Raw genomic sequence first — 18130 nt, 5'->3', positions numbered from 1 at the left:
GGCTCCACAGGCCAGATTTGACAGGTGGGCAGGGCTGCTAATGAGCAGAGATTAAACCCTGCTACCTAGGCTGTGTGGTCCTGTTCCCTCCTGGGAACTGATTGGTGCAGTCAATGCAGGATTAAACCATCAGCTGACATCACCATCAGAAACATACTGGGAACCAACGTAGATCTTTCAGGACTTGGTGGGGCCCACCTCTTTTGTTGAATTTATACTGCTCTGTTTTGGTTGAATGCATTAATTTGTTTTGTTTTTTAATTGTATAAACCAGTAGTTCCCAGTTAGCTAAGTATTGCAGAAACCCCATTTTTCAAAAGCCAAGCCATGAACCCCATACTTTTGAAAATCTTGATATCTCCATGGTAGTTTTTGTTATGTGACTGGTGCCATGGGCTCCCTGGATGGGTTACACAGACCCAATAAGATCCACAGACCACCAGTTGGGAACCACTAGTATAAACCAATGCACTTGTTTTAATAACTGTATTTTATATTATTGTAACCCACCCTGGAACTTTATGAAGAAGGGCAGGTAAGAAATAATATGAATAAATAAATATCCACAGGGCACAACCTTGAAAGTTTTCAAAAGATAGACTATGTGGCACAAAAAGAGATCAAACATTTATTATTTGGCTCGTGGAGCCTGGATATGACTTTGATCTTCCTTTTCTTCAGGACTTATGCCTGGAACTTCCTCTGTAGAAAAACTTGACTTCATTTTAATTAAAACTACCCCTTGAAATCTGCTTGCCACCTTGAGTTATTAAGAGAGTGGTGCCTTGTTATTTCAGCACTGCTGCATCCTGCAATTCTTTCCTCCTCTCCAAATACTGCTCCAGCATTAACATTACAAAACAAAGAAACAAAACAAAAAGCAATTCAGATCAAAATGTTCTCAGTCAACCAAGGAGCTGGCTTAGATCACCAAATGAATGCTTGCTTTACTCAGCCCCTTCCCCCTTCCGTCTAAGCTGTTTTTATTACATGTTTATTTTTCCCCCCTCCTGTGCCAAAGATAAATGTAAATGGAATAGGAAACATTAAAGTGCATAGGAGAAATGTACCTGACTTAAACTAAAAATGAAATATCAGTTACTAAGCTGTTATTGACGTAATGGAAAGAAGAAAAAGTAATCATCTCAAATTGCTTCTAATGGCTATATATTCTTAAGGCTCAAAAAGTGCTGCATGAATGTAACTGGAAATGCTGTGAAATGAAAGCACAACCAATCTCTTTTCCTGAGAACAAGTTTCATATACCATGTTTTCAGCCTGCAGTAAATGTTATCACCTCCTAACATTAGCAGCTTTATGGCTGGTGTGCTGACAGACCCCAGGTTACTGTGAGCGAAATGAATACAACTGTGGAAGTGAGAAAATAATTTGGTCCTGCGCATGCTAACTCCTCTCAGATTGTGTGAAGTCCTATAGCAGAAGGGGGTGTGGGAGAGAATACCGTGATTGGTTTTACTAAATGCAGCCTTTCCTCATTATTAGCCCCTCATATTCTTGGCCCTGATGAACACAGCATGGTTGTTTGGTTTCCTGCTGCCAATTAAAATAACTTCTTCATAAGACTCCAGTCACTGGCATCTTGGTTTTGAGGTTCGGAAAGTAACATACTGACCGCATACCACCTTTCGTTACAGAGCTGGAGGTGCGCAAATAGACAATATATCCACATTCTATTCTTCAGCTTATTCCTGCACAATGAACACCTTGTGACTTCTCTGCCATGACAACTAACCTGGCTGTATTTTAGGTATAGAACTGAAACCTCATTACCACAGTATGGAAGGTGGCAAGATCCCCAAGGATGTGCTCTACAGAGAGCTGGTTTCTGGCACCAGGCCAGTTGGCAGACCAACTCTGTGTTACAAAGATGTCTGCAAATGGGGCACAGAGGCTGGCAACACCATCTCTGCCAAGTGGGAATCCTTTGCAGAAGACTGCTGTGCCTGGAGATGGGCAGTCAAGTTGTGTATCCATAGCAATGACCAGAGGAGCATCTGCAGTAGCACAACAGGACACCTTCATCTGCCCCAGTTGCAACGTCTCTCCTGCATCAGTCTCTACAGCCACTGCAGGTGCTGTAAGCTTGACCTCAACCCCAAAGGAGCACTCCTCCATTGTCTCCTGAGACAGATGGATGCCAACCAATCTCATTAACTCTTGTTTAACACTTTTTAGTTTCTATACTGACTGGTTGAGCAGCTCTGCTGCCCATTTTCTTACAGCAGGAGGTGATTCCAGGTACCTAAACGAAACCTACATTGCTGTATTTAAACTGCTCCCCACTTAATATTTTCACTAAGTTCAGGAGCCCTAGTTGCTTCTTCCTTTTCTGTTCGAAACCATTATTCATATTTTCCCCTTATTGTTCTCATGCAAATGTTATTTACTAACTGAGCACAAACCTTTGTGCCTGAGCACAAAACTTTAGTGGTAGTCCTCCCAAAGTTGAATAGCAATGTCCTATCACTGCGTGTGGTTTATAGAGAATTGCCTGGTGAGCTCTGAGAGGAATTTGCAGTCACATTTCTCCTTCCTCCTCAGCCGATCTGCTGTTGCGATGAGCTAAGCTATGGGTTGGCTTAGCATGTTGTCCAAAACCAAGCTTGTGGTTTTGCTCTCTCCAGACTAACCATGAGCTGTAACCAAGATTTGACCTATGGCATACAGCTCGTGGTTTGTCCAGCAGAGCAACATACCATGACATAGCTCAGTTTAGTGCAGCAGCAGAATAACTTGGGGGGACAGGACATACATGATGTATGACATACATGACGGCTGTGGGAGCCCGCATTCTCATGTTTGCACATGTTTGTTCGTATAAGAAGCATTTCTCATTCTCTCCAATCTCCTGCCATCTGCACCCCTGAAAGCTTCATTGGTGGAGGGAGAAGGTCCTGAACCTTGTACAGGAGGGCTGTTGGAAGAGGGTGGAATTGGGTTTAATGATCCCTAGGACTCAGTTTAATGATCCCAGTATAAATGAGCCACAACTGGTACACTTCCACCAGCATCACAAGCCAATCCCAACTGCACTGCAGAACAGCTATGCCAAAGGCTGGCTACTACTCTGCTATTTGATAGCGTTACCCTCTTGTAGCATCACTGAAAACCAGTGTTTTGTCATTCAGTGATCTACAAATGTATACTGAAAACAACAATGTCAGAGGGGGGAATGAGAAGCAATGTTTCTTCACTAGTCATAATGGAGGCGGAGGGATGCACCAGCTGTAAGACATGAAACACAATCTCCGTGCTGATCCTGATAGTCCAAATTGTTTTCTCGGTGCTATTAGGATCAGCGCTGAGGGGAGGATATAAAACAGCAACTGCTGCCTTCAAACTCCATGCTGGTTGCTGTCTCTCTGTATGAGAGAGAGAGAAAAACAGCCATGAGCAAAACTACCATCTGGCCAAATCCTGGCTTTCACAGAAAGCAAGCATCGGGAGTGGGGGGCTAGCTGACACTAATATTAATCTGTGAGAGAAGAAGAAGAGGAGGAGGAGTTTGGATTTGATATCCCACCTTTCACTCCCCTTCAGGAGTCTCAAAGCGGCTAACATTCTCCTTTCCCTTCCTCCCCCACAACAAACACTCTGTGAGGTGAGTGGGGCTGAGAGACTTCAAAGAAGTGTGACTGGCCCAAGGTCACCCAGCAGCTGCATGTGAAGGAGCGGAGATGCAAATCCGGTTCCCCAGATTACGGGACTACCGCTCTTAACCACTAGACCACACTGGCTCTCTCAACAGGATAATGTACAGATTGCATCAACTCCACCCATTGCAAAAGTGAGCTGGTGCAGAACACAATCCGATTATTATTTTTTTCTATTTTGACACTGCAATGATTAACAGCCAGCTTATTTAATTGGATAGCCATGATTAGAATAACAAGGGGGTTTGTCTACACTTCCACTTGTGCTGTACCTAGAAAGCAAGGGTCTGAGTGGTTTCCCCCTTGTCCCGCTCCTTTCCAAAGGAAAACCTGCTCTTTAGTAAGAGATCGGAACAAATGGAAATCCGTGCAAAACCCCAATTGCTGTTTACTCCAACTGAGTGCTAAAGAGACATTTTCCCCAGGGGAAAACAGCGGGACAAGAGGAAGGGTGCATAACCTCAAAGTCTCATGACACCTTAAAGACTAATGAAGTGATTATGGCATAAGCTTTCAAGACTACAGTCCACTTCATCAGATTTATGAGGTTTTATCCTAAGTTTCAGATACATATACACATGATGTGGAAGACAGAGATTGTAAACACTGAGAGCAGAAGAAAATGCTGTTTATTATTATTATTTTGTTTATTAAATTTCTTTACCGCCCTTAATCTGTTTCTACTGAAGGATAGCATCCTATATCTTTTGAAGCATTTTCAGCAGATACTTGCCCAACCTTTTCTTGAAATCATCCACAGCCAGCCGAGGGACTGGCAGCTTTCCCAGCTGATGAACAACACCATTTCTTTACAGCCTTTTTCTACCTTGCTGATAGCTATTCAGACTACAAGTCTTTCTAGGCCTCCTCAGAGAAGACCAGGATCGAGTAGACCAGAGTTATTTGTGCCATATGCTCAATTGGTCACATGAGCTATGAACTGAGTAAGCTGCAACATTACCATAAGAAGATGTCAGGGACTGGCTGGATGAGGAAAAGTGGTGGGAGGCTCCTGCCCAAGAGCCCCCAGGGAGAACACAGAAGATGACAACTTAGATCTCGGATCCTGGTGGTGGGACACTGAAGAGACAAGCTGGGACAAGCTGGGAGGTGCTAGAAACAGGGGGGTTGAGTGATCAAGGAGGGTCAGGAGAAGGAGGGCCTCCCAGTACAGGGTTAGAGGCTGAGAATCACAGTGTGAGCACAGACTCAGACAGAGAGAAGTCAGAGGTTGGCCCTGCTACGCATCAGAAGGACAGTCCCAGTCCTGCTGGCTCGCCTCTGACACCTCCATCGAGAGTCCTGCACGTTGCTGAGCAACAGGGCCAGACGGGCCCAGAGGAGGAGCTTGCCCCCTCGACACAGCCTTTGTTTGCTTGGGAGGGATCCAGAGGGGGGGAAGCGGAGGTAGTGGTCAGTGGCGTAGCGTGGGGGGTGCCAGGGGTGCCGGCCGCACCGGGCGCAACTTCTGGGGGGGCGCGAGTCCAGAGGGAAGGGACAAGTTCCTTCCTCCGCCGGGCTCCCCGCCGCCACCGCCAGCCTTGCGCCATAGTGCGCGCGCGCCCCCCGCCGCCGCCGCTGCGGCTGCGCTCCACTCACTGCTCGCAGGAGGAGCAGCCGCTGCAGCAGCGCCGCCGCCGCCACCAACGCCTGGCCGGCACAGGCACCCTCCGCACCCCGCCGCCGCCGCCATCCCCTCGGCCCAGCCACAGGCGGCGGCTGCTTCTGCCGACTGGGAGGGAGGAGAGCTCCGAGGGGCCTCGCCGCGCCCTGCTCTCCCCAAAACCCTCCGAGAGGAAGCCGGCGGGCGGGCGAAGGTCTCCCGGCGGAAGGGGGCGCCGCTGGCTCCGGCTCTCAGCGCAACTCTCAGCTGCGGGGGGGGGGTCGGGCGAGGACGGAGCGCGGCTGGAAGCCCCCGGTCCAGGCCGGGGGGGAGGAGAGGCGCTCGCCAAGCCCCGATCTGGAGCGCCTCGGAGCGCGGGTTCCACCTACAGCCCAAGGAGAGGAGGGGGCGGGGAGGCGCCCGAGGGGAGGGGGCCTCGGCTGCCTCGGCCCGCAGGGGCGCCGCAAATAATAAATTTAATAAATTCCTGCTGAGCCTTAAGGGGGGGGTCCTTGGCTCCTTCGCTCGCCCCCAGCCCCAGTGGCGTAGCGTGGGGGGTGTAGGGGGGCCGGCCGCAACATCTGGGGGGGCGCGCTCGCACTCGAGTGCTAAAATCCAGGGGTTAGGGGGCGCAAATTACTTGCCTTGCCCCGGGTGCTGACAACCCACGCTACGCCACTGGTAGTGGTTCAGTTTCAGCAATGTCTTAACTGGATTAAGGCAAACCAGAGGACTCTGCTGTGCTGTTGTTTTCTGTTAATAAAGAGCTAAGTGCATTCTGTGCCTTCCGTGTGTGTGCCTGCCCTGTGATTGAGCGGGCTCGTTGACAACTCCTTGACAGAAGATAAGAAGGGCCTTGCTGGATCAGACCAAAGGCCTGTCGAGTCCAGTGTCCTGTTTCCTACAGTGGCCAACGAGATGCTTTTAAGAAGTCCACAACTGGAAAACAAAGGCAACAGGCCTCTCCCACTGTTGTTCCCCCAGCAATACGCTCAATATGGGGATAATATACTGGCCTACATTTCTTACAATGTTCTTGTAAGAATTGCTAAGAATGTAGTATACATGAAGCATTTATGAGAAGTACTACATCAATTTATTGAGAACTGAACAGACAGCAAAATGATGCTGAGCATTGGAAATTAACAAGGCAGCCCAGTGAAACAGCAGATAAGCAATTTAGGACTCTTCAATCCATTTCTGACACTGTGCATGCTTTGGATTTCCTTATCTCTGTGTCTAGCTTGTTTCTGTAGGTACTATCGGGTCTGGCTTGCTTCCTTCGTTAAAAAAAGAAAGGCGGTCCTCTGCCTGAACATTCTTTATCTGCTCTCACACATCCACAAAACATCGACTGAAACACAAAGGAAGTGACAAGCCCCGGCTACTACTCTCTGGTCAAGAGTTAAGTGTGCAAAAACAATTCTCTTTACATATGATGGATGTTAAACAATTACTAATCTTCAATTGCAGCTGCACAGCTGGAGAGGGATGTGGAGGCTGCTCGAGAAGATAAATGAATATGACAATTTATTAAAGATACATGGTTAGTGCTTGATGCTGCGGTGCTCTCTAAGCAAGAAGCAATGGATTAGCGTGACTTTGAAAAGAGGAGACAAGTAATAGAGTGCCAAAGTGCAGGAGGGGAGCGACAATATACAGAACATTTTAGCTGGAAATGGGTAATGCTGGCATGCCATTGGAATGAAGAACTGCTTTGAAAAGATGCTTCGCTTTAGAGGTAAGGAAGGTGACACTTGATGTTGCTATTTAAAAAAACAACTTGGTTTCACAGAGAGGACAAGGGGGAAAGTTCTGCAAAAGGACACAGGCAAAGTCTGGAGATATTTAGGGGTCATTCACACCTTCATTTGTGCCATGCTTTCTAGTACAGGTCCAGGATTTCTAAGTCCGTGTTCAGGATGGTGGCGGCTGGGTTTTTTTGTGTGTGTTTTACCACTGGATCAGAGCAAATGGCAATACACTGAAAATCCACTTGCCGTTTGCTCTGATTCATCAGTAAAATTTGGGTTTTCCCCAGGGGGTGTGCTAGGAAAAAGCAAAAGAAAAGAAACCTTGCTTGGACACAGACCTGGAAATCCCAGACCTGTGCCTAGAATGCATGGCACAAAAGGAAGTGTGGATGAGCCCTTAGGCTGCAATTTATACTTACTTCTGAGTAAATGTACATAGGACTTTGCATTTATTATACCAGTTTTGAAAAATCTGCACTGGCTGCCAATGAGCTACTAACTAAACGAAAGGGTGGGTTTGTTTTTTGCTGACATTTAAAGTCCTAAACAACCTGAGATCAGGATTCTTAGCAGAACGCCTCTCCCAGAGCAGGCCAAGTGGATCTCTTCTACGAACGCCTTGTAGGTCATGCCATGACTAGTAGATTGTCACTTGGCAACAATGCAGAAACGGGCCTTTTTGGTCAAAGCAGCCACCCTCTGGAATGGTCTCTCCAGGTACTATGTGAGGCAGAGACAGTAATGACCTTTAAACACCTCTTACAAACTTTTATGTTTACCGAAGCTTTCCTGGACTCTGGTTCTTAATTTTTAATTTTCTGGTTTTGTATATTGCTCAGTTTTATTGGTGTTCTGTTTTTATCTTGCTTTTAGAATTTTTTATTGAATGTTATTAATTTGTTATTATGTAAACCAAGGTTTTTTATTATATGAAGTGTTATTAAAATGTTATAAATAAATATCAATTAGGGCTGCACTGTTCAGAGGATATATTGTAGACAACACTGGGGTTAGCAGTGAAGTCTGTGGAAGGCAAATAATGTGTGTGTGGCAAGAGTGGGGCAGGCTTATGGGGCAACATCAATGAAGGAAGCCCTCTTGGTTTCAGAGAAAGGTATTCCAAAAGTACAGCTTTCTTTTCAGAACTTGGGGCAACGGCCATGGACCAGGGAGCTCCCTCTGAGATGTGCCACACAATGCAGAGAAGCTGCTGTTTATAAAGATGTCAAAAGCTCCCTGGGTATGTAGAGTTAGTCATGCAGTTCTCTGGATTGAGGCCCGTGTTTCAAAGGACTGAGCATCCAGAATTTCAAATGGTTTCAACTTACAGCCAGATTTTCTGAAGAGCAGTTTACCAGGCATAATGGAAGCTGAACATCTTTGAAAATGCAGGCTTTGGGTATATCACTTTGACAAAGTGCCTGGGTGCATTAACAATTGAAAAATATGATTAAAATATCAGACGGAGAGGGGAAAGGGAGTTTATGGAAATCATCTTTTTCTATTTAGGGAAAGTAACGCAGCACTGTATTCCTAAATTCCTATTGTGGTTTATCTCCAGAAGACATATTCAATTACTGTATCTGTATTTCAAGGGGAAAGTGTTCCAAGCACAGCGATCCAATTAAACAAATTGACTGTTTAAGGATTCTAATGTCAGGAAAAGGAAGCCAGATTCTGTAAAGGCAGGGTGTGCAGGAAAATGTGCCATTTGAGCAAATGTCTCCTGTCATCTCCTTCCTTCACCCATCTTGTGTTTTCCTGAGACTTGCAGTAGCTATAAACTGCACTGATGTTTTCTTCCAGTCAATTGAGCAGTATGTTGGATAAGAAGACAATAGTGAGGAGGTGAGGTTGAAACCAAGTTCCTTCCCTTGTGATCTCCTCCACTGCACAGCTCAGCTGGTTGGCTAGGAGTTAGACAATAAAGAAAGCTGATCATCAAAGAATTGATGCTTTTGAATTATGGTGCTGGAGGAGACCTTGAGAGTCCCATGGACTGCAAGAAGATCAAACCTATCCATTCTTAAGGAAATCAGCCCTGAGTGCTCACTGGAAGGGCAGATCCTGAAGCTGAGGCTCCAATACTTTGGCCACCTCATGAGAAGAGAAGACTCCCTGGAGAAGACCCTGATGTTGGGAAAGATTGAGGGCACAAGGAGAAGGGGACGACAGAGGCAGAGATGGCTGGATAGTGTTCTCGAAGCTACCAGCATGAGTTTGACCAAACTGCGGGAGGCAGTGGAAGACAGGAGTGCCTGGCGTGCTCTGGTCCATGGGGTCACGAAGAGGCGGACACGACTAAACAACAACAACAAGGAAGATGCGGGTGGCACTCTGGTCTAAACCACTGAGCCTAGGGCTTGCCGATCAGAAGGTCGGTGTTTCAAATCCCCACGACAGGGTGAGCTCCCATTGTTCGGTCCCAGCTCCTGCCCACCTAGCAGTTCAAAAGCACATCAAATGCAAGTAGATAAATAGGTACCGCTCTGGCAGGAAGGTAAACGGCGTTTCCATGTGCTGCTCTGGTTCACCAGAAGCAGCTTAATCTTGCTGGCCACATGACCCAGAAGCTGTCTGCAGACAAACGCCAGCTCCCTTGGCCTACAGAGCAAGATGAGCATGCAACCCCAGAGTCATCCGTGACCGGACCTAACTGTCAGGGGTACCTTTACCTTTTAGGAAGAAATGGGGCTATGGAAGGGCTCAGGATATTGGGCAAGGCTTGGAAGAAGATGCCCCATAGGCTGATGGATCCCCATCCCTGCATTAGAGGGACAGGATCATCTCAGAAAACAACTGGTGCACAACCATGTCTCCATCAGCAAGTTTTGAATTGTACTTGGTTTTTGTTCTGGTTTAGAGCTCTGGCATTAGGGTGTGCCATTTTAGGAGGTGAAACATATATTCTTTATTGAAAAATACAAAGTACAAAACTACAAGAGTCAGAGACAAAAAGAAGAAAGAATAGATAGTACAAATGTAGGAAACAAAACAGAATTTGTGTGTGTGTACATTACAAAAAAGGGGAGGGGGACTTGTTATTGTAGTTAATCAGACCGTAATCTATTATTCATAAAAATGAATTCCAAATATCTTTAAATTTTAGGGGGTGAAACTTAATTTCTTCAGTAAGGGAGTCTTAAAAATATGTTTTTTGGAGGTGAGGAATTCAAATCTTCTATTATTTTTGTGATTAGACAACATTGAGCTTGGTAAATAATTGAGCTTGGTAAATCCCACAGGTTATGATGTTGGTAGTAATAGCACATTTATGCACACATTTTTTTAATTAGACAAGTTTAAAACTATTGAATGTTCCACAAAGCACAGAAAATCATTATTTTCATGTACCAAGCAAAACTAAATTATATAAATTTGACCAAAATATATTTTGAATTCCCAAGTCATGTCACAACTTTTTTGCACTCCTCATTTTTGGAATTTGAAAGTAGAAAAAATTAACAAGCCCTACTCTGGGGTGCAGGGACGCGGGTGGCGCTGTGGGTAAAACCTCAGTGCCTAGGACTTGCCGATCGTATGGTCGGCGGTTCGAATCCCCACGGCGGGGTGAGCTCCCGTCTTTCGGTCCCAGCTCCTGCCCACCTAGCAGTTCGAAAGCACCCCTAAGTGCAAGTAGATAAATAGGTACCGCTTTATAGCGGGAAGGTAAACGGCGTTTCCGTGTGCTGCGCTGGTGCTGGCTCGCCAGAGCAGCTTCGTCACGCTGGCCACGTGACCCGGAAGTGTCTCCGGACAGCGCTGGCCCCCGGCCTCTTAAGTGAGATGGGCGCACAACCCTAGAGTCAGACACGACTGGCCCGTTCGGGCAGGGGTACCTTTTTACTCTGGGGTGCAGCACATGTCTGGCTTCAAAGAGAATTTCCTTTTGTGAATAATGATCTTACATGAAGCTTTAGCAAACACACAAAGCATTTCATCAATGGCCAAATGCAAGAAGTGTTTTCTCTGGTTAGCCATACATCTCCATTTGATTCAGCAGCAATGAATAAGTGAATGAGAGGAAATTGGATGCTAAAAGCTCTTACATAATGGAAGGGATAACAAGAACATCTTTCAGCCTCAACATTTCATTTGTTCATTCTTTGTCTGCTTAGGGCCAAAGCATATGCAATGATGACCACAGATAAGTATTTGCCTATATAATAATGTGCACCCCACAACTCCCTTTTTACTGCTAGGAGGAGTCAGAGCTGATGAACCAGCAACACACCTATGAAGTCCACTAATCACTGGCATGCTAACTCTGTTGTAATGATCTCAGGCAGGCAAGTAAGCCCTGATAAGAATTAACAACTCTCTGGCAGTTTTATGGTTCGTTTATTTACAAATTACATCCGGAATGTGGCTCCGAGCCTGCGGCCCTTTGCTACAAGTTGGGCACTCTGAGTCTCCGCCCCTATCGCAACACGTAGGGCGCCAAAGTCCAGTCCTTCCTCTCTTGCACTTCCGTAGCATCTTAACCATGTCTGCTCTCCTGGTTCAGGGCGATAGTGGGTGAAATCCCCCCCCCCCGCTTTCAAATGACACTTCCTCTGAACACTGTCTCTCTCCTGGTTGCATAGCAACCCCCTCAATGTCTTCTATCTCCTCCCCTCCCTCTTGCCTGTCAGCTCTGAGTCTGGGAACTCTTGATAAAGGGGGGCCGCACTAACCCCCTCCTTCCCCGGTCTGTGGCTGCGATCTCTCACTTCCAGAGTCAGACTCTTCCCAGGCGTTCGATTCAGCCACGTCCCTGACACCTATGCGTTAAGAGGCCAACTCACATGAGACATAACTGCTATCATTATCATTATCATTATTATTCTATATTGCCTTTCATCCGAATATCACAGGGTGGTTTACAATATAAAAACGCAAACATACATATCATAATAACAAAAACACAAACAATACCGCCCCACCCCCCACTTAAAAGGCCATAAATTGCTTAATTAACCAAAAGAATGTTTTTACCTGGCACCTAAAGATATATAACGAAGGTCCCAGACAAGCCTCCCTGGGGAGAGCATTCCGCAATCAGGAAGCCACCACAGATATGAGATTTGTATGTGCCCGAGGACTACATATCTGAGCAAGCCCTTTTATGCCATGCCTGTTTTGGCCCTATATGCCAACTGGCCAACATCAGGCAGAAGCACACAATGCACCTCCACCTAATTGTGGCAAATCCCCCTCTGCCTACTGCAGTTCCTAACCCCCTGGGAGTCAAAGGGGAACAGGAAAAGGCCCTTTCAGAAGTTCCTTCCAGGAGCATTCTTCCCCTCGCAGGATCTACATTTTTTCAAGTGCTGAGAAAATGTGACATCCCAGTCATAGGAAAAGCTCCCAAGTGAAGATATCTAGATCCCGATATCTAGACTGACTGAACAACCTCATTATCTAGACCAGGCTTCCTCAAACTCGGCCCTCCAGATGTTTTTGGCCTACAAATTCCATGATCCCTAGCTAGCAGGACCAGTGGTCAGGGATGATGGGAATTGTAGTCTCAAAACATCTGGAGGGCCGAGTTTGAGGAAGCCTGATCTAAAAGGCTGGAAGGAAGGGGAAATCTGGAGCAAATAAGAATTCAAAGAGGCTTGAATCTGTGATAGTATAACTGGCGCCACATTGTACTAGCACAGAAACGTACCATGCCAGAAGTGAGTGCATGAAATTGGATTTCTAGAGGCATAATGTAATGGAGGGCATAAGCCAAATTATGGTCAGAAATGAAAGAATTAACAAGCAGGTTTTTTTTAAAAAAAGGCTGTAGACTGTAGGCTTGATGTATACATACTGCAGTATTTTGCCATTTGGGGGATGTGCCATGAAGAGAATGTCTCACTAACTACCGTTCTTTGGCAGAGACTTATTGTTTTACTTAGGCATAAATTTATTGGGTGGGAGAACAGATCAGGAAGTTAATATGTCTTTCACTTAACTGAGAAGCCAGTCAAAGACCATGACATGCAACAATTGCATCTCAAGCTTCATATATACAGTATTCATCATCAGCATACAATAGTTTCACATATTCCCAGTATTGTATCTGAAGTGTATTTTACCATGCATGCTAGTTCTTCATTAAGTCATTATTGGAGTGCTTATGATACCTAGGCCACTGGGCCAGATCTTCATTTACTGTAAATAAGTATAAATCTGTTTGTTTCTCCTGGGTTTTCTCTGATATCATTTATTTGCACAATTGGCAGAATCTCAGGTTGGCATATAAAAATTGCTATTTCCAAAAGAAGACAGAGCCAATATGTGTGTGAGAGATGGGGTGGGGGAGAGAGAGAAGCAGTGCCTAGGAGTTTTCTAGAGATGTTTCAAAGGGCAGTATTAGAAAAACCAAAATAACACTATTTAGAAGCTGTTGCATATACGTGCGCACAAACATGTTCTGCCTGTTGACATACATCACTATTTTTAATATGACTCCAGGATATTAGATTTATTTTATGTTTAACTATCTCATCTCCTTCCCTTCTCTTCCCTCCCATTATCCCCTGTTGGTCAATCATACATTTCCTGGGGGGAAAGCAGAGGCTGTCAAGAATATTTATAGCTTTGAGAATGTTTTCTGAAGTCCTCAAGAATATATTGCACTATTCTATCTGATGTTAACATTGTAATCCATCTTTCATTCAATTGTTTCATAAGCCAAAGGCCATAATGCAGCAAGAAGTGCTGTGTGCAAAGTTGTTGGTTCAAAATCTTGCTTCTGACTAGGGCTCACTATGTGGCCCTAAGCAGGCCATTATGTCTCAGCCTCAACTTTCCACCTGTAGCATGGACATAATAATACTGACCTACCTTACAGAGTGTCATGAGCCAAGGCTCTGACTTCTCAGCCTCAAGGGAAGAGGCCACAGACTCTGAGAACATCACCAACCATGAGGATGATTAGCCAGAACCAGCCTTCGATATGTCTGCTCCCGCAGGAATCCCAGCACCAGAGGAGCTGATGATCTCACTGCCTGAAGACGTTGCATTGCCTTCAAGGACTCCAGCAGAACCCAAGCAAGCATATTTCATGCTGCTGGGGCCAATGGCTCTTAAAACAGGCCAAGCCCTTTTATGAGTAAGAGGCTCCATTCATCCATGTCAGGGAACTGCCATGAGCTCAGAGGCGAGAGGTAGAAGGGCAGTTGTGTTACAGGGAGCCTCCGAAGATCATGCGAAGCAGCTCTTCCTCCGGGGAGGAGGGAAGCCCCGCCTCCAGTGGGGAAGGGATGCAGAGATCAGAAGATGCTAGAGAGAGCCGCAACACTGAGCCTGAGCAAAGGGGAGGGGAGGCAAGTCCCCCTTTTCCAGCGCCCTCTCTGCGCAGTCAGTTCGCGTGCAGAGAGGGGAGGAGAAGGATGGGGGTCAAAAGACTGTTATGCTGGGGAAGGTTTAAGGACCGCCCACTCCTAGATTCTGCTAGCGACTGAGCAGACATGGACTTGAGACGCTCTGCACTGTAAATGTTTTTGTACAGATAATAAAGCCTGGAAAAGACCGGTGGGAGTCTTGCCTGTTCGCTCTCGAGCAACCACGCCGGCACATAACAATCCAGGATAGGGCTAGTTCCTCAGTTGAAGTTGCAGTCATACCGAAAACTCACCGTGGGCTAGTTTGTTGTTAGACAAACATTCACACCTGTCTTATTGCACTCTCAGCGGGGCTGGCTTGGTAGGATTCCTTCCTTGAGGCAAAACCCCCACCACTGCCTGCCACTGCCACTGCCACACCACCACCACCTCCTCTGCAGGCATGCCACGATGCTGCCACATCCACTCCCACTCTACGGCCACATTTTCACTGTCACTTCCACGGGCATGCTCCCACTGCCACAGGGACATGGGTGTGGCAGCAGGGGCACCTGTGGCAGTGCCGCCACACCTGCCGCGAAAGAGACAGTGGGAGTGCTGGGCACAATGCAGTGCCCAGTGTGAGTGCTTAAGCATGATGCAGAGTCCCCCCCCCAATAGACCAATTGTACTTCGTCCAGCAGAGCTTTACTGCTACTGAAGGCAAATGAGCATAAAGACCTGTATCTTTTCCCCACAAGAGTAAAAGCAGCTGGGGGGGGGGATACTTAGTGGAGGTAACAAAGCAGCAGAAATATGAGGCAATTTGAACAAATGAGTTTGATTTTGATTGGAGATGGTGCTAAATAGTTAAAGTTTTAGAGAAGTTTTTAGCATGTGATGTTGTATTGTGCTTTCACTAATTTTTGTTGGGAGCCGCCCAGAGTGGCTGGGGCAACCCAGTCAGATGGGCAGCACATAAATAATATTATTCGGTTGTTGTTGTTGTTGCCTGAGAAGGTGAGGGACCTTTGTTCTACTAGACATTACTGAATACCATCATCCCTGGCCATCGGCTATGCTTGCTGGGGTTGAAGGTTCATCCACATCTGGAGGGCTAAAAATTTACTGCACTTGCTTTACAGAAAGGGTGGGTTTTGAACTGGTTAGAGATTGGGGGGGGTAAATAAAGGGTACCATGAAGATGAACAGGGAGTTCCAAGGCTAACAGACACACAATGGTAAGTTTGAACCTCGTTTGGGGGCCAGAGCTGAGTTGTGAATGCTTCATTTACACCCAGTGTATACTATAGAATCATTTCATTTACCTTTGATTAACAACCTTTTCTGGGAGCTGGGCTAGCTACAGCACCCGACTCAAAAGAAATTTCAGAAGTTTTAATCTTATGACATTGCTGTGCAAGGTATTTCCTTATCAAAAGGCTTATTTTTAACTCAGTAATAATAATGTAGCCAGGTGAAATCACAGAGAGAAAGAGGGCGTGAAGGAAGGAGGGAGAGAGGAAGGGAGGGAGAAACAGAGAGGAGTATTGATGCAGAGCGGAGAAGAAAACATCTCATCCCGAGGATCAGAATTCAGATAAATTAAATCATTTCCTAATATTTTGTGTGTGTACCAAACTTCATCAGACATGGGAATGACGGAAGGAGAAAGGCTTATAAGCCTTATAAGAACATTAAAGCAAATTGCACTAAACAATATGCAGACCTAGGAATCAAATACCTTAAAGTCAGGCGTTTGGCTTTCTTCTCTTTAACAGACAGTTCCGATTCTCGACGCGGGATCAATGGTGGCTTTTGTACAGGCGGACGTGGCAAGGGGATGTCTAGACCAATAGGTGGCAAGAAGTGATGGCACATGGAAGTGGCGACTCTCCACCCAATGCTCTGAGAAGAAGGCGCTTTGCTGGGATTTGATGAACCTTTTTCTTTGGATGCAATGAATGGGTCTTTGGGGCCTTCGGACTCAGCCTAAGAGAGGAATGGAGAAGGGGTGGAAGTGGGGGGAACAAAAGCCAAGTATGCATGATCTACTACCTAAAACAAGGTAATGACAGAACCAATCTATAAAACTTCAACAGAGGAAATTATAAATAAGACATTATCGTGCTTATTTCTGCTCTCCACTGATCCTTCTGTAGTCAGGAAATCTGCAAACAAGGTTGCGAATGAAATGCTGGAAAGAAGATGGCTTTGGCACCATTTCCCCTCTTTGGAACACAAACAAGATTTCAAGTGCTAATAATTGAAATGCCCATTGAAATATTAATGGATAGAAACATTAAGGAGCTTGGAAAAATCCAGCACTTTCACAAGCAGGCATTCTCAAAGCTTTCACTCCACACTTGACCCACATGCCTCAAAACGGTGCCACGCAAGGTCGCAATCAACCACCTTTATGTTCATAAGACAAGTGTTCTTTCTTGGAAGTGAAGAGGATATTGAATCCTTTCGAACTGGCTTTAAAATATCAATGACAACTGGTGAATACAGTTAATTTTCAAGCAACTCTTTACTAGTCCGACTACATTTTATAAGCCCATTAGTACTTGTAACAGTGCACAGATGGAACAGAAGATTCTTAAATAAAGGGGGAGAAACCTGAATGTCAAATGTATTTTCCAGTATTAATGAGATCTGGATATGTGCAGCATGTTTATTAATGACATCAGGCAGATACACTGTGTATCCCCTGTTTTAATTGGCCAGATGTAGTAACATTTTTAATCTTTGCTGTTGCAGCTTCTGCTTGTGTCATTGTTCAGCAATGGCTTTGTTCCATTCCCTTTAAAATTTGCTTTTCAGAGGTTTAAGTGAGATGGCAGGGGAACACCCTCCTGGCTTAGCCTTGTACCTTTTCATCTCCACAGCAAAATGTATGTGCTTTTCAAATAGGGAAGAAAGGAAAACTCCACGTACTCCACATGCATAACGCTCAAAACATTTCAGATTTCATCTTATTATAGAACGTACCTCAAACTTTAAAATGGTGAAGGCCAGTCACATGGGTTTGGATGCCAAACTAAGATCCAGCAGGGAAAGAGGAGGTAGTTGTTTGGGATGAGAAGAGGCCTTGCCATATACATATCTGTGTTAAAGGTAAAAGGTAAAGGAGACCTGGACGGTTAAGTCCAGTCAAAGGCAACTATGGGGTTGCGGCGCTCATCTTGCTTTCAGGCTGAGGGAGCCAGCGTTTGCCCACAGACAGCTTTCTGGGTCATGTGGCCAGCATGACTAAACCACTTCTGGCACAACGGTACACCGTGACGGAAGCCAGAGTGCACAGAAGCGCCATTTACCTTCCTGACGCAGCAGTACCTATTTATCTACTCGCACTGGCATGCTTTCAATCTGCTAAGTTGGCAGGAGCTGGGACAGAGCAACGGGAATTCACCCCATCATGGGGATTCGAACCACCGACCTTCCGATCAGCAAGCCCAAGAGGCTCAGTGGTTTAGACCACAGCGCCACCCACGTCCCTTCGAATCTGTGTTATAAAGAAGCAGACCCCTATTTAGCTCAGTACTGTCTACACAGGCTGGCAGTAACTCTCCAAGGTTTTAGATGGGATATAATTCCAGCCCTAGTTGGAGAGATGAGGGATTGAAATCTGGGACGTTCTGCATGCAAGGGAAATGTTCCACCACTGAGCTATGTTCCCTTCCCATAAAAAGGCAGTGGTGTGGAGTTCAGGAGGGTGAATGAATCTTCTGATAGATCAGAGGAGGATCAAGAACTGTACCAGATCTGAGACTGTTTGGAATTGTGGACCTGAAGGAC

General features: G+C 45.9%; 1 protein-coding gene across 5 annotated transcripts in view; it reads right to left on the bottom strand.

Annotated features, from left to right (window-relative positions):
• Positions 1-18130, bottom strand: part of TMEM232 (transmembrane protein 232) — a 149855-nt gene that overhangs the window by 36933 nt on the left and 94792 nt on the right. For all 5 annotated transcript variants that reach the window (XM_081880441.1, XM_081880440.1, XM_081880437.1 and 2 more), the window contains one exon: positions 16074-16321. In XM_081880441.1, the coding sequence (XP_081736567.1) occupies positions 16074-16321 (248 nt within the window). The remainder of the gene's footprint in view (positions 1-16073; positions 16322-18130) is intronic.

Source organism: Podarcis erhardii (assembly GCF_964252035.2).
Source record: "Podarcis erhardii genome assembly, chromosome: 11".
Classification (NCBI taxonomy): domain Eukaryota; kingdom Metazoa; phylum Chordata; class Lepidosauria; order Squamata; family Lacertidae; genus Podarcis; species Podarcis erhardii.
Note: the sequence above shows the minus strand (reverse complement) of the source record. Positions and strands in the feature narration are given on the sequence as shown.